Consider the following 22,157-nt stretch of genomic DNA (forward strand, 5'->3'; position numbering starts at 1 on the left):
TTTTTTATTGTTATGTTAATCCCCATACATTACATCATTAGTTTTAGATATAGTGTTCCATGATTCATTGTTTGTGCATAACACCCAGTGCTCCATGCAGAACGTGCCCTCCTCAATACCCATCACCAGGCTAAGCCATCCTCCCACCCCCCTCCCCTCTAGAACCCTCAGTTTGTTTTTCAGAGTCCATCGTCTCTCATGGTTCTTCTCCCCCTCCGATTTCCCCCCCTTCATTCTTCCCCTCCTGCTACATTCTTCTTCTTCTTTTTTTCTTTCTTAACATATATTGCATTATTTGTTTCAGAGGTACAGATCTGAGATTCAACAGTCTTGCACAATTCACAGTGCTTACCAGAACACATACCCTCCCCAGTGTCCATCACCCAGTCACCCCATCCCTCCCACCCCACCCCCCACTCCAGCAACCCTCAGTTTATTTCCTGAGATTAAGAATTCCTCATATCAGTGAGGTCATATGATACATGTCTTTCTCTGTTTGACTTATTTCGCTCAGCATAATACCCTCCAGTTCCATCCACGTCGTTGCAAATGGCAAGATCTCATTCCTTTTGATGGCTGTATAATATTCCATTGTATATATATACCACTTCTTTATCCATTCATCTGTTGATGGACATCTTGGCTCTTTCCACAGTTTGGCTATTGTGGACATTGCTGCTATAAACATCGGGGTGCACGTACCCTTTCGGGTCCCTACTTTTGTATCTTTGGGGTAAATACCCAGGAGTGCAATTGCTGGATCATATGGTAGCTCTATTTTCAATTTTTTGAGGAACCTCCATACTGTTTTCCAGAGTGGCTGCACCAGCTTGCATTCCCACCAACAGTGTAGGAGGGTTCCCCTTTCTCCGCATCCCCGCCAACATCTGTCATTTCCTGACTTGTTAATTTTAGCCATTCTGACTGGTGTGAGGTGGTATCTCATTGAGGTTTTGATTTGGATTTCCCTGATGCCGAGCGATATTGAACACTTTTTCATGTGTCTGTTGGCCGTTTGGATGTCTTCTTTGGAAAAATGTCTGTTCATGTCTTCTGCCCATTTCTTGATTGGATTCTTTGTTCTTTTGGTGTTGAGTTTGATGAGTTCTTTATAGATTTTGGATACTAGCCCTTTATCTGATATGTCATTTGCAAATATCTTCTCCCATTCTGTCAGTTGTCTTTTGGTTTTGTTGACTGTTTCCTTTGCTTTGCAAAAGGTTTTTATCTTGATGAAGTCCCAATAGTTCATTTTTGCCCTTGCTTCCCTTGCCTTTGGCGATGTTTCTAGGAAGAAGTTGCTGCGGCTGAGGTCGAAGAGGTTGCTGCCTGTGTTCTCCTCAAGGATTTTGATGGACTCCTGTCTCACATTGAGGTCTTTCAACCATTTGGAGGCTATTTTTGTGTGTGGTGTAAGGAAATGGTCCAGTTTCATTCTTCTGCATGTGGCTGTCCAATTTTCCCAACACCATTTGTTGAAGAGACTGTCTTTTTTCCATTGGACATTCTTTCCTGCTTTGTCAAAGATTAGTTGACCATATAGTTGAGGGTCCATTTCTGGGCTCTCTATTCTGTTCCATTGATCTCTGTGTCTGTTTTTGTGCCAGTACCATACTGTCTTGATGATGACAGCTTTGTAGTAGAGCTGGAAGTCCGGAATTGTGATGCTGCCAGCTTTGCTTTTCTTTTTCAACATTCCTCTGGCTATGCGGGGTCTTTTCTGGTTCCATACAAATTTTAGGATTATTTGTTCCATTTCTTTGAAGAAAGTGGATGGTATTTTGATGGGGATTGCATTGAATGTGTAGATTGCTCTAGGTAGGATTGACATCTTCACAATATTTGTTCTTCCAATCCATGAGCATGGAATGTTTTTCCATTTCTTTGTGTCTTCCTCAATTTCTTTCATGAGTATTTTATAGTTTTCTGAGTACAGATCCTTTGCCTCTTTGGCTAGATTTATGCCTAGGTATCTTATGGTTTTGGGTGCAATTGTAAATGGGATCGACTCCTTAATTTCTCTTTCTTCTGACTTGTTGTTGGTGTATAGGAATGCCACTGATTTCTGTGCATTGATTTTATATCCTGCCACTTTACTGAATTCCTGTATGAGTTCTAGCAGTTTTGGGGTGGAGTCTTTGGGATTTTCCACATAAAGTATCATATCATCTGCAAAGAGTGAGAGTTTGACTTCTTCTTTGCCAATTTGGATGCCTTTGATTTCTTTCTGTTGTCTGATTGCTGTGGCTAGGACTTCCAATACTATGTTGAATAGCAGTGGTGATAGTGGACATCCCTGCCGCGTTCCTGACCTTAGGGGGAAAGCTCTCAGTTTTTCCCCATTGAGAATGATATTCGCTGTAGGTTTTTCATAGATGGCTTTTATGATATTGAGGTATGTACCCTCTATGCCTATACTCTGAAGAGTTTTGATCAAGAAAGGATGCTGTACTTTGTCAAATGCTTTTTCTGCATCTATTGAGAGGATCATATGATTCTTGTTCTTTCTTTTGTTAATGTATTGTATCACGTTGATTGATTTGCGGATGTTGAACCAACCTTGCAGCCCAGGGATAAATCCGACTTGGTCGTGGTGAATGATCCTTTTAATGTACTGTTGGATCCTATTGGCTAGTATTTTGGTGAGAATTTTTGCATCCATGTTCATCAGGGATATTGGTCTGTAATTCTCCTTTTTGATGGGGTCTTTGTCTGGTTTTGGGATCAAGGTTTGACCAACATTTTTTAACAGGACACAAAAGCACTGTCCGAAAGGAAAATATTGATAGATTGGATTACCTTAAAATTAGGAACTTCTGTTCATCAAAAGACATCATTAAGAGAATAACAAAATAAGACATAGGGTACAGGAAGGTTTTTGTCACATAACCAACAGTGGGCTCGTAATTACAATATCTAAAGAACTGAAAGGGGATAACTCAACAGGAAAATGAGCACAATACTTGAATAGGCAGTTTACAAAAGTTATCTCCAAGTGGCCATTTAACACACAAAAAGATGCATAGCCTTATTAGTCATTAGGAAAATTCAGTTTGATTGTGATGACGTACCAATGAATACCCACCAGAATGGCTATAATTAAAAAGTCTGATAATGCAGAGTTTGGCAAAAATGTAGAGCAACTGGAATTCTTATATCTGCCTGTTGGAATGTAAATTATCTTGTTTGTTTGTTTTTTTAAAGATTTTGTTTATTTGACAGAGAGAGACACAGGGAGAGACAGAACACAAGCAGGGGGAGTGGGAGAGGGAGAAGCAGGCTTCTGGCTGAGCAGGGAGCCCGATGCAGGGCTCAATCCCAGGACCCTGGGATCATGACCTGAGCCGAAGGCAGACGCTTAACAGCTGAGCCACCCAGGCGCTCCGGAATGTAAATTGTCTTAATCACTTTGGAAAACTGATCATCAGCAGTGTCTACTAAACTGAATCTAAGAATGCTTTGTGATCCAGCAATTTCACTTGCGGTATATACCCAATAGAAATGTTTACATGTGCCAAGCATAAGATATTCTTAGCACTATTCATAAATTGAAACAGCCCCAACATCCATCAATAATGTATAAATTGTGGTATATCCACACACTGGAATACTATCCAGCAATGAAAAATAGCATGGATGAATATCAGCAAATATAATGTCAAGCAAAACCATGGCTGCAGATAAGTGGTAATGTTTGGTCTGGTTATGATTAGGGTGACAACCTGTTTTAAAAGTTCTCAGTGCATGAATGAATTTTCTTGACTTTGAGTTTCACACTAAGATCATCTGTACAGGGATTTTTATTTGAACTTCAGCATTAATATCTCTAATATGTTTGTCTTGGGCCAGTTTTACTAAAGAGCATGAAGAGCATTCTAGTCGTCAGCTGGAAGGCAGGGACCTGGCTACCCAGAATCCTGGGAGCCTGCTGGGGAAAGGGGATGGAAACCCCAGTGGGAATTCACTTAGTCTCTCCCTGTTTGCGCTTTGGTAGTGGTCTCTTTGATTTGGTTTACTTTCTCCCAGTGTAGAAACTTGCTGTTTTACTTTCTGTAGAGAATAAACCTCCAGACTTCAATGTCTGCTTGGGTGCAAGTTTAGTGGCAGTCACCTGGACTCATTGGGTAGAGGAGGTAATCTAGGGATCTGCTGCTTTTTAATCAGACTTTGCCATATATTTGTTATTTTACCCTTTGTCTTTCACACGTAGTTTTGGAAGAATCTTTTTAGTCAGTAGTACCAGGCAAGTGGTTATCTACCTGGAAGAATAATGGATTTGGATTCCTTCCCAATCTGTATGATAAATCAGTTTCCAGTGATTGGAGGACTTCAGTGGGAAAGACCAAAAGAAGGAGAAGAAAGAGAAAGAGGGGAAAAGAAGGGGAAGAAGAAAGATATAGACCATATAAATAATGCCTACATGTCAGTAACAGAAGTTTGAAAACCCAGTGGGAGAATGAGCAAAACACCTGAACAGGAATTTCACAAAAGAGGAAATATGAACAAAGAGATACAAAAATATGCTTACCATGTTAATAACAAAGAAAATTCAAATGAAGACCACAAGATATAGATGGGTAAAGATGAAATCTGACACCAGTAGACATCAATGAGCTTGTAACTCAGAGGCAACTCCTACCTGGCTGTTGGGAGTACATTGGGACAGCCACTTTGGGAAGCAGTGGGGCAGTACCATGATGTAGAACTTTCGTGGTTCTGTTCCTATATATGTACCTCAGCCACTCTTGCCCCTGTACCCCAGAAGACATATGCAGCAGCGTTCACAGCAGAATGGTCTGTAAGAACGAAAGCTGTGCAGCCATGATGTCTCTTAGTAGAAGATTGGGTAAATAAATGGCAGTACATTCTGCATGTCCATTTAAAACAAAACTGACCGGATAGCTATTTTATTTCCTAACAGGAAATGTTTACATTTTTTCTTACATCAAAAGGAGTAGTAAAGTTTTAATGACCTGTATTTCCACATCATCTACTGAAAGACAGCATACTCCCTCTTACTGTAATCACTTGAGGCAGGGCTCCAAATGCAGGGAAAGCTGGAGGTGAGATTTTTGACCATGATGATTTGTGAGTAAGAGAGTAGGATGAGGAGTAGTTTGCCCTCTGGGATCTTTCTCTTAAGACCTGTGCACTCAAGAAAGCAGTTTCTTGAGTTTGGTGGTAGGGGTAATAATAATTATTAATATTAATAATAATTAGCAGTACTAGCTACCATTTCTTGAGAGTTGACTGTGTATCCTACCCCAGGCTACTAGCTATTGAATTCTCATAGCAGTATCCTACAAGGTGGGCATTATTATCTTGTTTATAATTAGATAACTGAAGCTTTTAAGAGTTTAAGAAATTTGTTCAGGATCACAGTTTTAGATAGTCCTGCAGGGAATTATATACAGGTTTGGGTGACAGCTCCATCTTAGTATTGTTAGATGAAATGAGCCTGCTGAAGGAAAGTAGAAAAAAAATCTAGAAATCCTAATGCGGCCACAGACCATAATAAACTTTTGGGGTACTGCTGTGGTACTGTTGTTGGCTTACTCTTTAAGAGTCACCCTGACACTTGGCACTGTGAGAAAGCATAACTCTATAGATCTTACAGAGAGGGATAGTCTTTTTGCCTGCACTCAGCATTTATCATTTGGTAGAGTATCTTGTGCTATTGAGCATTACATCATCTAAACAATTTTTTTTTTTTTTTTGGAGTATAGCTGACACACGATGTTATATTACTTTCAGGTGTACAACATAGTGATTCAGTAACTCTACATTATCCTGTGCCCACCACAAGTCACAGGTGTAGCTCCCATCTGTCCCCATACAACGCTTTTACAGTACCAGTGGCTATATTCCCTATGCTGTGCCTTTTATTCCTGTGACTTAAAAAAATGGACTCTGTAGGACAATGATATTACTCCATGTTTTGAGTAGATAACTTGTATTCTTGGTTCACAAACTAAAGAAAACTCAAAAGTGAGAAATCTATTCCACCTTGTGTTCCATAGCCCCAGAGCACCATCATGCAAAATTAAGCATTATTATTAGTTGCTCTTGGCTTGTGTATCCTTCCAGAGAATTTTTATTCAAGCAAATGTGAGTATAGATCCTATTTGTCTCTTTATACACAAAAAATACTGTTTTGAACTTTGCCTGTTTTACTTAACAGTGTCTCTTATACACAGTTCTTTCCATATAGTATATAGAGAGCTTCCTTGTTTGTTTGTTTGTTTTTTTTGATAGTTACGGTGTAATGATGGACCTTATTTATTTATTTATTTATTTATTTATTTATTTATTTATATTTTGGACCATATTTTATTTAACCAGCTCTCTTTTGCTGGACACTTTCCTCCTTAATATCTTACTGTTATAAGCAGAAAAATATGGATGCGTCACATGTATACAAGTATATATGTTTCTTCCTAGAGGTAGATTTGCTAGATTTTTTTAAATTTTGAAGATACTGCCAACCTACTGTCTCTGGGATTTACACCAAGTTTTACTTCCACCAGCAGTACCAGGGTGTTGGTATCCTCCAGAGTCTTAATAGCAGTCTTCGCTACCAAACTTTCTGCATTTGGCCATTTGAAGGCTAAACCGTTATTTTAACATACAGTTGACCCTTGACCAACATGGGTTTGAACTGTATGGGTCCACTTATATGCAGATTTTGCAATAAACACTTTGGAAAATTTTTTTGAGATTTGTGACAATTTGAAAAAAACTTATGGACAAAGCATATAGCATAGAAATATTGAAAAAATTAAGAAAAAGTTGGGTATGTCATGAATGCACAAAATATATGTAGATACTAGTCTACTCGATCATTTACTGCTATTAAATACATATAAATCTATTATAAAAAGTTAAAATTTGGGGCGCCTGGATGGCTTAGTCAGTTAAGCGTCCGACTCTTGGTTTTGGCTCAGGTTGTGATCTTGGGGTCTTGGGATTGAGCCCTGCACAGGGCTGTGTGCTCAGCGGGAGTCTGCTTCCCCCTTCTCTCTCCCTCTGTGCCCCCCACCCCCGCTCATGTGCATTCACTCATTCTCTCTAAAAGAAGTAGATAAATCTTAAAAAATGTTAAAATTTATCACAACTCAAGCATACAGACTATGCAGGGTGCCATTTGTAGTTGAGAGAGATATAAACAAATGTAAAGATGCAGTATTAAATCACAGCTACATAAAACTCACTGTAGCACATACTGTATCACTGTAAGAATTTTGTAGCTACTTCCTGGTGCAGTTGCCGTGAGCTCAAGTGTTGGGAGTATCTGCTTAAAACATGTGACACTAGTAGTCTGTGCTTGAGCGGCAGTTCATCTCTGTAGGAAATTGCGTATCACAGTAAAAAGTGATCTATTGTGGTTCCAATATTGGTAGTTAGGTTTTTTCAGGTGGGGGTGTCAAATGTTATACGTGGATTTGCAACTGTGCCAGGGGCTCAGCACCCTTAACTCCCAAGTTGTTCAAGGGCTAACTGTACATTTTTCTTATTATGGGCAAAGTGGAGCATCTTCTTGCTTGGGCCATTTATATTATCTTCTCTGTATATTGCCTTTTCCTATCCTTCATATTTTCTCTTGGCTTCTTAGTTTTATTCTAATTGATATCTGGGAGGCAGAGATATGTATATGTATGTATGTGTGTGTGTATATACATATAAAATAGTCTTTTGTGATGTGAGTTGGAAATATTTCCCAATTTGTCTTTTTAAAAAAAATTCAGCTTTATTGAGGTATAATTGACATTGTAAGATATTTAAAGTGTAGATTGTGGTGATTTGATACATTGTGAAAGAAAGGACTCCCCCATTTAGCTAATTAATACATTCACCAGTCACAGATTTATCTTTTTTTTTTTTTTGAGATTATTTAAGTTCTACTCTCTTAGTAAGTTTCAGTTATACAATGAAGTGTTCTCAACTATAGTCACCATGTTTTACATTAAATCCTCTAGACCTTATTGCTCTTATAGCAGAAAGTTGGTACTGTCTTACTTACCTCTCCTTATTCCCCCCCACCCCCAGCATCTGGCAACTACTTTTTTTACTCTCAGTTGCTATGAGTTTGACTTTTCTTTTCTTTTTTTCTCTTCTCTTCTCTTTTCCTTCCTTCCTTCCTTCCTTCCTTCCTTCCTTCCTTCTTTCCTTCCTTCCTTCCTTCCTTCCTTCCTTCCTTCCTTCCTTCCTTCCTTCCTTCCTTCCTTTTTTAGATTCCACATAGAAATGCTACCATGAAGTATTTATCTTCTCTGTCTGGCTTATTTCACTTAGCACAGTGCCCTCAAAATCCATCCATGTTGTCTCAAATGGCAGGATTTCCTTCTTTCTCATGCTGCATAATATTCCACTGTATTTGTATACCACATTTTCTTTAACCATTCATCCCTTGAAGAACCAAATGGGGAAATATTTTTCCCTCATTTGTCTTTTGATTTTACTTATGGCATCTCTTCCTTAGAAAAAGCTTTTCTTAAAAATTTCCTTCCTTCCTTCCTTCCTTCCTTCCTTCCTTCCTTCCTTCCTTCCTTCCTTCCTTCCTTCCTTCCTTCCTTCCTTCCATCCCCAGCAATATAAATGCCAAATACATCAAACAGTAGAATTAAGAAAAAGGCCTTGGGAAGGGTGAGGACCAAGGAATTGCTTCAGAGAACTAGGTAAAGTCTTAGGGCAGTTTCAACAGCAGTATGTGTCTAGTCAGCTAATATTTATCGGGCACTTATTTCACGTCAGGAACTGTGCTCATAAGTGGAAAGATGTGGTGAGCAAAATCAGATATAGTTCTTGCCCTACGGTATTTTTAAGTTTCCTGGGATGCCAAACATTATCAGATAATCAAAAATACATTATAAAATGTATAAAAAATACATTATAAAATGTATAAAAATACATTATAAAATCTCACTGGCCAGGAGAGAAGAGAAGAGCCAGGTAGGCAGAGAGGCAATACCTTATTGCTGGGGAAGGTGAGAGGGGCTGGAAGAACAGTGTAACCGGAGGGAAGCAAGCAAGCCAAAGCTGGAGATGCAGTTGGGGGCCAGACACTGTAGGCCTTAAAGGTCATGATAGGGAGTTTTAAGAACTTAAGGACAGTGGGATTCCCTTGAAAGGTTTTAAGAACAGGAGCAACTTGATGGACAAGATCAACATAGATGTATGGTGTGTAAGGGTGAAAATGACTGAGTAGAAAGACATACACTGGCTAGGAGGCTGTTGTAGTTGCCCGGGAGAAGGCAGTATGGAAGCTTGCACTTGATTGGGAGTGGAAAAGTGTAAGGGTTTGGGGAGCATTTAATGATTGACATGGTATGGGAAGTAAGAGAAAGGGAGGTGATAAGGATGACTCTTAGGTTTCTGGTCTGTATTAATAGGGTAGAGAGTGATGCCTTTACAATGGGACATTATATTCTGAAAGACCACCAGGTTTGTTGGGATGATAATCATGTTTATCTGGGATATGTAGATTTTGAAGTGCTTTGAGACAAACAAAAACAGAAGTCAAATCAGCAGTGGAATATGTAGGTCTGTAGCTTAGAGACCAGGTTTGGGCTGCAGCTATGTAATTGGAAAACATCTGTATACATAGTGGAAGTCAAATCATTGGTGGGGATGAGATCACCTGGGTCAAATGGTAGTAAGAAAAGAGCAGTGGATCTAGAACTGAGTCTTGATAAACTTGAGCATTTAGGGGCATGAGTCAACAAAAGACACAGAGAAGGACCAACTAAAGAAACTGGAGAAGAAAACTAGGAATGTATGGTGTCATGATATATAGAGGAGCAAGAAGGGGTGGCAACAGTGCTGAACGCTGCTGACAGGTGCCCGCTGGGTTTGATGGCATGGAGATTGTCAGTGACCTTCAAGTGAGTGATGAGCGTGAGTCAGACTGGGGAGGGTTGAGGAACATGTAGGAGGAACTGTGGAGGTGCTAGGTATAGATTTCTCTTTTAAGAGATTTGAAGGGGCCTAGAGAGGCAAAGAAGAAGTTGCTAGAAGAACATGAAAATTATTTTGTTAAGTGGGAGGAAGTAAATATATAAAAGAGAAAATGAGTAATTGGCAGTTTTAAGGTTCTGAGAAGGTGGGAGAGAATGAGATCTAAAGCACAGAGCAAAGGAGAGAGAGGTCCACTGTTGTGATGGGAGGAAAGGCAGCTAGGATGGGATGCACAGTAGGTGTCCATGTCGAGAATTAGGGAGGAGAGTTCCTTCATGATGTTTTCTATTTTCTCTGTACAACAGGAGGCAAAATCACTCACAGTCTCATGAGAGGGTGGACCCTTGGGGGTTTGAAGAGAAGAAAAATTTGAAAATAGACTGGACATACATTGACCAATACAGTCAGATTGCTGCTACTGCTCTGGGCCATTCAGTACCGGTGCCACGCATTTATGGTGGAGTTTAGCTGCAGCAGCCTTCTCTGCAGGCATCCAGAAAGCAGATCTAGCCAAAGAGTTCATTTGGCTAGATGGGCGCAAAGAAAAGACAGGGGACAAAAAGGTATTGAAATGACGGATGATGGGATATAATCGAATCAGAAAGTAAGTGAAGAAGAGAGAAGGATGATGGATTGGGAGAAAATGTCATGGATTCAATTAGGAGAAGAAGGTTCCCCGAAGTTGAGGAACGGTCACAGTGAAAGAACGTGCAAGTAGGATCAAGAGCAGATTATGGTTAGAAGGTGTGTTTGAAATACTCATCTTGAAGGAGACGCCGTATTCTTTCACTTTGGAAAAGCTGTTGGGCAGATGGTGGGGCTGGGCAAGGAGATGTCAGGCAACCCCTCTTGGGGAGCAGAAAAGGTTAAGTTTCCCCGTCCCTGGTATTTTCAGGTCCTGCTCCTTGGATTGGGCTGAGGGACCAGTGCCAACTAATCAAGAGGTTCTTGAAATTGCTGCTCTTGTCTCAGAAGCTCCTGGCCATAATGATGGTGTGTGGTGCTGCATGTTCTGGGAGCTCCAGGCTGGCTGGCAGAGCAGGCTGCCCCCATGCATTGTATCACATCTCCTGAAGCTCTTAGATTCCACTTATCATGAAATCTCAGGGTTTTATTTCTGTGGTTTACTCATCATCAAGAAGTTTTGTCCTGTGAATTCTTTAAGTAGTATTGATACATTTCTGCTGATTCATGAGTATTTTCCCTGCATTTTGACGAATGCCATGTATTAGAGTGTGGCCAGTGCTGTAATCAGTGACTCAAACAAAGGATACTAACTGGCTGATGGAAACAGACTTTTGATTCGGTGTTGTCCGCATGTGTTCATGTAGAGCTGCAAGTAATAGTAAGCAAAAACTGCAAAAAGCATGACCAGATCTATGAAGAGAGCCACATGAATGCTAAGCATTATGATTTCAGTATACTTTATGTATATCTGTGTTATGTACAAAACCACCTCTTTCCAGTTGACAGTAGGAGTTGGTTCAAAGTTCCCTCTGGGAAGTAGAAGTTGGGTGATATGAGTGAGAACAAGGGAGCTGAGAAGAGGAATGATGAGGGATGATGGCATGGGAGATATAAAGGGGCTTTCATGTGACGGAATCAGTGAACTCACTGCCCTTTCAAGAATCAAGAGAAGGACGCCTGGGTGGCTCAGTTGGTTAATCGACTGCCTTTGGCTCGGGTCATGATCCTGGAGTCCCGGGATCGAGTCCCACATCGGGCTCCCTGCTCGGCGGGGAGTCTGCTTCTCCCTCTGACCCTCCCCCCTCATGCTCTCTCTCTCTCTCATTCTCTCTCTCTCTCTCAAATAAATAAATAAAATCTTTAAAAAAAAAAAATCAAGAGAAATGGGCATTTGGGAAGGTGCCTGGTGGGTTCAGCAAAGGGGATGAAATGTGAGCCTGAAAGTTTTCAACCACACTCTCAGTATCTGGAGTGATGGTCAATATGTTCCTTGGGTCTGGGCTGGGCACAGTTGGTCAGAGATTGATGTACTGAATGTCAGTGGGTTGAAGAAGTCATATGTTCGTTAAAGGGCAGAGATCATAAAACTAGGGGACAAAGGGACATGTGAAATCCAGATGTTTTGATATAGTGTCTGCTATCTGTATCACCCAGTGTTGAAATGAAACTTTTTCTTTGGATTTATGTACACAATTTACTGAAGGAGCCGGAATTCATGTGACTTGCCTGAGGTTCCAAGCAAGTTTAGTACTGATGACCAACAGAAGTGCAGACAATTTGTGGTTCTACTTTGAGTCTTTGAAACTCCAAGAGCGCTCTTCTGCCCAGATGCCTTTTTCTGCCTTTCATCTGTCATCTAAAGAATGTGGTTTCTTTTCACGAGCCAAGGCCAAATGAAATCAGGGCATTATTTTGTAATACATTGGCAGATACATTCAAAGTTGCCTTATTTTCTTACTGCATAAACATTTAGATTTTTCTAAGGCAAAACTAGACTGTGCCTGACAAATTGCTACAAATCCAAATGTCAGCATGATTGGGACTGTGCCCCCTGGAAACACTTGCCTTGGCGGCATTTTCAGACAGATGCTATCAACTGTTTTATCATGAGAGGTAATCTTTTGCACTTTCCTGTATGTAGACTGGTGATGTACATCGAGAGAGACAGCAGAAAGACCACTCCAGGCAAGGAGCAGCAAAGCAGCAATGAATACCTGTCCAAATGCCTGGACCTTCTCATCCGTCATATCGTGCAGGAACTGCCACGGATCCTGGGTAAATTGGAGGCTCATCCGTACGCCCCTTGCTGATTGCCTTTCTGCGCCTGGGCTTTTAGGCTTCGCCTCTTTTATTCTTGCCTCTTGCTTATCACAGGCGAGCGCGGTTACACCTTTTTTTGATTGTGTAGTTTCAAGATTTCAATTCAAGATTTGCTTTATCTGTTTTTACAGTTATTTTGCGTCAGTGATATGACTGAGGCAACGAGCAGGCTAAAGGTCACACTGAGGTGTTATCTGTGGTGAACGGGCAATTTTGGAAAATAAACACAAGGAAAGCACCTTAAGAGCTTAAAATTGAACTTAGGCTTTATATTTTAGGTGACTTTCCCAAGATTTTTCTCTGCCTAATTCTGAAGAAGAAAAATTTTCCTTCAGGTTACAGCACATTTATTTACTGTTAAAAGAATTTAAAAATGCATGGGTATTAACATTTAGATATTAAAGAATTTTGATATTAAAGTTCAAAGTTCAGAAATTTCTTGAGTTTGAAAAAATTTAAATACAAATATCTAATAATGATTTGTAAAAGATGTCTATTCCAGCTAATCTCTTATTTCATTGTTATTTGGAGAAACTAAAATAATCTAAGGAATGCGTACATTTTGTTTAAATCCCATTCCATGCTTTTCCAGCAGGTGTAGCTATAAACCAGAAAGGTTTAAAATGTTGAATTTGATCCAATCTCTTATGGTAAAATATACTTAGACTCAGAATGTTAGAGTATTAAATCAGAATAATGAAAATATTTTCATGGCTGATTGACAGTATCTTTTTGCTCCTTACTAATACTTTCAGAGTTTTTTTTTTTTTTTTTTTTTGCCTGTTAATGACTGAAAATAGAACATTTCAAATTTCTTTTTGGATTGTAACCTTTTATAAAATTTCAACCTGCAGACTACAGTCTGGTCAATTGGTAGTTGAGTTTCTTAGTCCCAGACTCATCTTGTTTTAGGATGTGCTGCTAAGATTCAGATGTCCACAGCACAAGTTTTATTTATGACTGGACTTATTATCTAATGGGAAGTTTTAGGAATGATTTTTTTTTTCTTCCATCCTATTATTTAAAAATTGCAATCTGTAATCTGTTCACTTATATATTTTTTAAGTAGGCTGGGCGTGGAGCCCAACGTGGGTCTTGAACTCATGACCCTGAGATCAAGACCTGAGCTGAAATCGAGAGTTGGATGCTTAACCGACTGAGCCACTCACTTTTAATTTTTTAAATAACATTTTCCTGTTTACAGAAGTGTGAAAAGGGCTTGTGGTTAAAATTTGGAAAAGACCAAAATAAAAAAAAAAAAAAAGAAAAGAAAGAAAGAAAGAAAAGAAAAAGGAAGAACAATCATATCAAAAACCATTACTATAAACTCTATTTAAAATTGCTAGACGAAAGATCAAGCTTATATCCATTCTGTCCCCAGAGGCCACAGCTTTCTAGTATAATCTCAGTATTTCTGAATAAAATAACACAGCCCCTACCCACTTCTTTTATTTGGAGAGTAATTACCGCAGCAGCCCCATGAGTGTTCAAGCAGTGACTAGTGGTCCCTAAGTATTTGTGGTCTGTAACTGTCGTGTGTGCTCTGGGATGTGCTTTGCAGGTGACATTCTTAACGCCTTGGCCAATGTTTCTGGTCGTAAACACCCATCAACAGTCCAAGCGAAGCAGCTGAAGATGTGTCTACCCCTGATGCCTGTAGTGCTTCACCTCGTAACTTCTCAGGTACTATCTTATTAACAAAACAATAATGTAAAGGTGACTCCCTTCTTGGTAAACCGAATCTTAGAGACATCAATTCAGACAAAACATTTTCTTTTTGTTTTCTCATACGTGGCTTTCAGGATTTAATCTGTGGAAACTCTCATCACACAGGTATTTCGACCTCAAGTTGTAACAGAAGAATTCCTTTTCAGTTATGGAACTATACTTGTGAGTAACACTGAATTTTTCATGTTCCTAATAAAAATGTGGCTGTCTCTACTGTCTGTGGAATTTGGTGTCAGAATGAAGTAATATTAAAATCTTTGTGGTATTTATTTGTCTCTAGGAATGTGACCTTTTTATATTTTTATCTGTTGACTGTAATAAAATTTGACATTTGGAGAAAAATACATTCTCTCCTGATGTATTTTGTTCAGATACTGCCCAAGTAGGGTAAATAAGTCCATAGAAAACACTTTCATAGATTTTGGTATTAAATGTCATGAAAAAATTTAAAATAATCAACCTGGTGAGAATGGAATGCTGTGAATATATTATCTTCATTATTTACTTTGGCTTATGTTGTCCAGTTACATGCAGTGTCTCTTTTTATGGTGGCATTTCTCTAAGTTAAGCTCAATTTAACTTTTTCTTTAATTTTGATGAGATGAGTAAAAATGAAAAGCAAATCATTGTCCTTTCACTTCATTTTTGCTCACAAAAAATCGTCTTTTTGTTCAGGTTGTGGCTCATGAATTCTGTTATTTTTTTTCCTAGCCTGGAATAGTTATAATATCTATCGTTGATAAAATGGGGAGCTACATAAAGAGGAAGCTGGGACATTTGTCACATGGCATCTCCAGTCTTACTTTGATATTAATAACAAACACTCAACTGAGATTTTCAAAAGGACATATAGGTTTCTAGTTAAAATGTAGTAAATATCTCCATGTTATCGTAAGTTTGGTATACAAAAAAATGACTGTCCTCCACAGGTGAGAGTATAGTTTTCTAGAAGGTTCATCATAGAGTAAAATATGAAGTTTTGAAGTACAAATGTTGAGTGGAGGTCACTGATTTTTTAAGAAGTGTGTTCAAGCAATGCAGTTAGGGTCCTTTTGTACCTAATTTCAAATCTTTATCATCCTAAGTGCCTTGAATCCCAAATTCTGCAGAGTATGTAATTTTGTTTTTGTGCATTCATGGATTTGCAAATTATTAGAATTTTCACTTGCTACCTTCTTTAATTTGCTTTTTAATCTGTTTTTAAGTACTATATAGGTATCATTTTGGCATTTTGGCATGACCGAATTCTCTGATCCCACTGCATTGCACTATCATTGCCTGGAAATGGTAGTTTTTCCCTGTAGCCATCTTGGAATCTTTTGGCACAGTGTTTATTGGGGATGCGGATAATTGTCCTTGTTTGTTCCCTTATTTTTTTTTTCTCCTGTGGAGTACTTTTCTCTGCCTATATTAACTGAGTACAGTTTAAGTTTTCAAGGAACCAGCAAATGTCTCAACTAAAAGTCTTTATGGACAAGAATGGGTGAACTCTGGGTTGGGAGGTAGTCTGTAGGGTCTTCTTAATATAGGCCCTTTTAGGGAATGGAAAATAACTTGCCTGGTTGAGAGATAATTAGGATATTGGAAAATCTTTAGCAGTTTTTTTTCCCTAGATAATGCCACTCAGGTAGAGGGAGTTTAGGCAAATAAAATGGAAAAGATCTTTGGGCTTTCTTCAGGCTGTTTTCCTAGTTTGGATCATGGCCAATCCCAGAATTTTTTCATTATTTTCCTCATCACATCTGTTATTTGCCTTAGCTGTGTGTGTTCATTGTTCTTATACTCAGTGTTGATGGCTTTGATGAAAAACTAGTAAAGGGAAAGAGGTATTGACTAAAATGAAGGACTTGGATTTAGTTATCTACAGAGTTCTTGTGCATATATTATGAACTGTTGAGGGTTGTTACTTCTGTGAATTGATTCATAATCTATCTAGAAGGTGCCAAAGGTATTATTGAAGTCATGGTGCCCTACTGATGCCACCAGGCGAAGTCAACTCATCCAACATCCTCCAGCTTCATAGAAATTCACAGTACAGATTAGCATATTAAAGCCTCTGAAATAATTCTTTTAAATTTTGCTTTGGCAAGGGTTTCCTGAACTTATTTGAGAGGTTTTGTCTGTTGGTTTTGTTTTGGTGTTGTGAGGAGAGAAGGGGGCTGCACAGCTGTATGTGTTCTATAGAGCAGTGCTGTAGAAACTGTCCAGAGCACAGGACACCTTCTGTCCTGGTGGCCTGAGGGGGCAGGTCATTCTTGTGTATGTATTTGGTACTGTGTTTTGAAAGCCTTATTGTTCTATCTGGAGATAAATACTATTTTCCGTATTTTTTGAAATATATCTGGTAGAATAGCTTAATGTGTCTTAATTTGAGGTATTCCGGTGTGGTTCATCTTTAGTAGCTGTATCCAGTGGCAGCAAGTTGCTGTCCAGAGCTTTTGGGCTTCCTGTAAAGCAGCTCTCCAGGATCTGCTGAGCTGCCTTCCACAGCTATGGAGACAGCAGTCAGGCTGGTGCGGTGGCCACTCGTGAGAAGGGTCCTGAAGGAGCTGGGCTGGAGGGGGCAGTGGAATTGTGTGCTTCCTGTTGGTCTCACTCCTCATGCTGGCACCGGGCATGGTTTGCCTATTTGACCCATAGACCTCTTTTATTTTTTTGGTAGAAAAATTCGGGATGCTTCTTACATATGGACACATGAGTATAGGAATTAACATTTTGTAAACATATTTTTCCCAACTAAAATGAAGTTTTCATCGTCTTATGTTTTAAAGAGGCGAGTATTTGGAAACACTTTAGCGGGGCACCTTTAAACCATTATTAAGCTTTGAAAGGGTCCAGGCAAAAGAGGACTACATAGCTGATAATTGCTATTTTCCCTTCTGATTAACAGAAGCAGTGTGTCATCATACCCACCTCTCTCTCCAGTTTAAAAAAAAAAAAAGGTATCTAGGGATAGTGTGAGCCTCTGGGGAAGTGCTATGGGGAAATCCTGTGGTGAATACCATAGTTCTGTGGGGCCTCCATTGAATTGGGCTGGGAAATAGGAAGCAGTGACATTAAGGAAATACGCTCGGGAACTCATGATGTGTATTAACCTAATGTTCACTGGTTTCTTACGTCCTTTTGAAAATGCTCTTGATTAATGAGCTGAGGAAAAGGATTTTGTTGTGGTTTTCTTCTGAAGTCCTGGCCTCGTTAGTTTATAAAAGTACAATAATGGCAGGGTGGTGGCTACAGTTTTCTACAAAAAAAAAGACCTCACAATTCTAATTTTCAAATACAAGAAATGCTAAAATGATTCTGATAGATTTTTATACAAAAGTATAATTATAATTTCCATTATTAGTAAATCTTTACTTATCCTGGGTATTGAGATAATTATTTGAAAAGAGACCTACTCCCTGCCGTCTGCGGATTTTTAAAGTGTTGACTTCAGTTGCAGTAGATACAACAGAGAGAGTGTATCTTACATTTTTAAAAATATGATACTATGTACTTGTTCACTGCCACACAGGTGTTCCTATTATGAGGTTCCCCCCGCTTTTTATGAACCATGAGTTAAATCATATACATAGTTTGCTGCAGGAGCTCATTCCCAGCTTCTTTGAAGTACTGAATGATATTGCAGAGCACCAGTCTGCCCTGGAGGTGCAGCTTTTCCTTCTAGATGGTGCCATTTTCTGCCCCCTACTCCTCCACCCAGGGACCCTGGCTGTGGGGCAGGTGTCCCTCCTTTCTGCTTCTCTGCTAAAACTCCCAGCTTTGAAGCTTGTGCTGTCAGAAGGTGGCCTGTGTTATGCCCTGTGCTGTGCTCATACAGATTCCTGGATCATTGCCTCGCATTCCTCGGAATCTTCCAGCACTGAGCTCACTGCTAATGTCTCCGTGCTGCATCTATCCACGTTCTTGGAAAGCCAGACTTCACTATGGACCATCCTTCCAACACCTCGACCTCTCAGTCTCTCCAGCACCTCTTCCCTCAGGAGCTTGTCTGCACCCATGACCTTTCCAGCGCCTTGCTGTCTGGCCACCACCATTGATCTTCACCTCACTTCCTCTGCTCCCCATGTCCAGCAGCCCTTCGATTCCTCTGGACTTAAATTGGTCTTAGCACTTTCCGCTCACCATCCTGCCCTCTCAAGGGCCAACGACTTCACTTTTCTCTTCACTCAGCTTCGAGTCCCTTGTTCAGCCCCCATTATTGCCTTACACAAACCTGTAACTCCCTTCTTCCTCCAGTGTCGTCCTCTAGCAAACCTTAATTCTGGCTCAGTGTAATTTTCTACCTCCTGCTTTGAGGGGCTAAATATGGCTAGAGAAAAACTCAATGAAATAACTGGCCTCACTTAATTTTTTTTTCTTTTTCTTTATTTTTTTGTAACTAGTCTCACTTTAAATTCATGACTGCTTATCTCAAGTGAGCCCTCTCTCTGTGCACTGGTGCATCTAGCTTATTTTCCTAATTTATACACCTTCATGCTTACTAGAAGAAGAAATGTATCAAAAGACATTAAAATTGGTAAATCAATGAAACATTCAGGAGGGATTTTTTTTAATTAAACAGGAAGTATAAGGAAGAAAATAAGTTAAAAGAAGCCCATAATTTCACTATCTAGATAATCCTTCATGACATTAAAAAAGAAAAAAAATTTTTTTAAAGATTTTATTTATTTATTTGAGAGAGACACAGTGAGAGAGGGAACACAAGCGGGGGGGGGGGGGGCCTAGGTGGGAGAGGGAGAAGCAGGCTTCCCGCTGAGCAGGGAGCCCGAAGTGGGGCTCAATCCCAGGACCTTGGGATCATGACCCGAGCCGAAGGCAGATGCTTAATGACTGAGCCACCCAGGCACCCCCAAAAAAGAAAAAAAAATTAGTACACATATATGGCTAGAAAATTCCAACAGTGCAGAAGGGCAGAAAATGAAGCGTGAAAGCCCACCTCCCAGGCCAGCACCTCTGTTAGTGCTTTCCTTTGATTTCTTCCTCCAGAATTTTTGTCCTCATCTGTGTTTGTGTATGATCTGTATTTAAAAATATATACACAGGAGAGATCATAGTATAAACACTGTGCTGTGCCTTCTTTCTTTACTTAGTAATCCACAGACCTTTAAATAGATTTATTTAAGTCAAAAGACATCTTTCTTTGAATATTTTATTCAACATTAAATCCGTATGTACTCGGCAAAAGTTATGTGCCCAGTTTGGAATTTTGTGAAACTATTACAGCTAAATTAGCATGACAGGCTTACCTTTTTAAAATTTTATTTTATTATTTATTATGGTTATTTCTTTTTTAATCTTTTTTTGTTTTTGTAGTCATAGACTGAAAAAAATTTAAAGTGTCTCATATGTTCAGCTTTCAAAGAGCATATGTCTTTGAGATTTTGTCTTAAAGGCAATTTGTGCTTATTTAAATTATAAAATATATGCTTATTCAAGAAAATGTAGAAAATTATAGTGAGATTTGAAGGAGAAAGCACCCATAACTTCACCACTCTCAGAAACAACCCCATTGTTAACATATTGTTGTTTACTTAGAGTGTTTTCAATTCATATATATGCATCTGTGTGTAGAAAACTGTATGTGTAACATATATGTATATGACCTACACTGATACATGTGGTTGAGATTATGCTGTGTGTATATAGATTTGTATTCTTTTTTCTATTTAACTTTTTTAAAGATTTTATTTTATTAGAGTGAGAGAGAGAGCAAGCAGGGGGAGGGGCAGAGGGAGAGGGGAAGTAAACTCCCTGCTGAGTGTGGGAAGCCCCATGCCGGGCTTGATCTCAAAACCCTGAGATCATGACCTGAGCCAGAACGGGGTCAGATGCTTAACTGACTGAGCCACCCAGCCACCCCAGTTTTTTTCTATTTAATTTTGACTCATAAGTATTTTCCCATAACTTTAAAAATTTCTTTTTTCCCCACATTTTAATGGCTATATACTGTCCTATTTGTATAAACTGTGTACAGTTTGATACCATTTCAGTGAAGTTCAAAAATACACAAACAGTATACAATTTAGGGACACAAGTCTCGTAAAACTATTAAAAAATGCCAAGGAAATGATAAATTCATGACAGTGGTTATCTCCAAAAAACATGACATGGGGTGAGGAAGCTCATGCAAAGAATTGGGAATGTCTTAGTTCTTTTTTTTTTTTTTTTTTTTTTTTTTTTTAAGTATAGCATGGAGCCCAGCGTAGGGCTTGAACTCACAACCCTGAGATCAAGAGTTGGATGCTCAACTGACTGAGTGACCTAGGTGCCCCTGGAATGTCTTAGTTCTTAACTCAAATATGAGTTTAAGGATTTTCTTTATTTTTCTTTATTTTTTATAGCACAAAAGCCTACACATATGTTCTTTTATATTGTTATATATAGTTGTTACTATACTTTAGTATTTTAGTAAATAACTTTACCAAGTATTTTGAGAAGAACCATTGGACCAAGTAGACTCATTTTCCCTCCAGACTGATTGCTTATTTGTTTTTTTCTATTCCAGGGTAATTTTATACTTTGTTTGCTATTTGTTATTATATATAAAATATTATATATGTATTCTTTTTATGAGCTGGGGGCCAGAACTCTGTTGCAGTGTTTCCGCACATCACCAACATGGCCACGCTGCTTATTATTACTGTTTCATTCAGATCGTGTTCACAGAGTACCTCTTCTGTGTGGTGCGTTCAGCTGGGGACTGGGAAACTCATGCAGGGAGCTCATAGCCGAGCTGCGTAGGCCTGCCTCTAGAACAGAGTTGGGGGTCATCCTGCACGGATGGGGCTGGGGTTGGGGTTGGGGTAGGACATATATAAGAGGGACTAACAACAGTGGTGAACTTTGAAGGCAGTCCTTGAACTACTGCATCTCGATGCAATGTGCACTCAGGGTAGATAAGGCTTGACCTTCCTTTGAGAGGATTGTTTCACCTGATTACTAACATCCAAGGTAGCGAGTGAGTAAGTGTAGCATATTGGAAATGGTTATGTATTAATTGGATTTTCCTCACTTTTATAGGTTGACCTTTCTGTGCTTTTATTGCTATTGAATTTATTCCAACATTAAATATCATGGATAGTGATCTGTATGTTTAAAAATGACTATGGTTTATAATATATATATTATTTCATATGATCATATTTTAAGACTATGATTATAGTGTTTAATAAATTGTATATGGTATGTAATACCTTCTAGGAATTATTTCAGTAAGAAGGATAGGTGCTGTTTTGGGGAAACATTATCTATATTTTCTTTCAGAGTTATTTTGAAATTTTCACTTATTAATTTTTATATTTTACAGAGTCATATTAAATCTGTAGACTCAGGAGAAACGAACATAGATGGAGCTATAGGTGAGTAGACCATGGGACAGTTTACGTCTTTGTTTGAGGTACTTTGATATCATGATTTTGCACATGAAAATCAATACCTGTAATAATTAACTATATCCCTAGGACTGATGGCATCGGAAGAATTTATCAAGATCACGTTGTCGGCTTTTGAAGCAATAATACAGTATCCTATTTTGTTGAAAGACTATTGCTCTACGGTCAGTTCCGACAGCTTGTGAGAAAGATTTTTTTTGTTTACTTGGTAATTCTGTATGTAAAGAGATTAATTTACATATGTTTGGTTCATATATGTTCCTCACATGAAATAACCATTCAGAAAAGCTGCCG

At 39.0% G+C, this 22,157-nt stretch overlaps 1 protein-coding gene across 4 annotated transcripts in view; it reads left to right on the forward strand.

Moving 5' to 3' along the window:
• ULK4 (unc-51 like kinase 4) overlaps positions 1–22,157 on the forward strand; it is a 594,792-nt gene that overhangs the window by 189,279 nt on the left and 383,356 nt on the right. For all 4 annotated transcript variants that reach the window (XM_078073211.1, XM_036080328.2, XM_078073222.1 and 1 more), the window contains 5 exons: positions 12,563–12,696; positions 14,303–14,424; positions 14,575–14,631; positions 21,779–21,830; positions 21,933–22,027. In XM_078073211.1, coding sequence (XP_077929337.1) covers positions 12,563–12,696; positions 14,303–14,424; positions 14,575–14,631; positions 21,779–21,830; positions 21,933–22,027 — 460 coding nt within the window. The remainder of the gene's footprint in view (positions 1–12,562; positions 12,697–14,302; positions 14,425–14,574; positions 14,632–21,778; positions 21,831–21,932; positions 22,028–22,157) is intronic.

Source organism: Halichoerus grypus, chromosome 1, assembly GCF_964656455.1.
Source record: "Halichoerus grypus chromosome 1, mHalGry1.hap1.1, whole genome shotgun sequence".
Classification (NCBI taxonomy): domain Eukaryota; kingdom Metazoa; phylum Chordata; class Mammalia; order Carnivora; family Phocidae; genus Halichoerus; species Halichoerus grypus.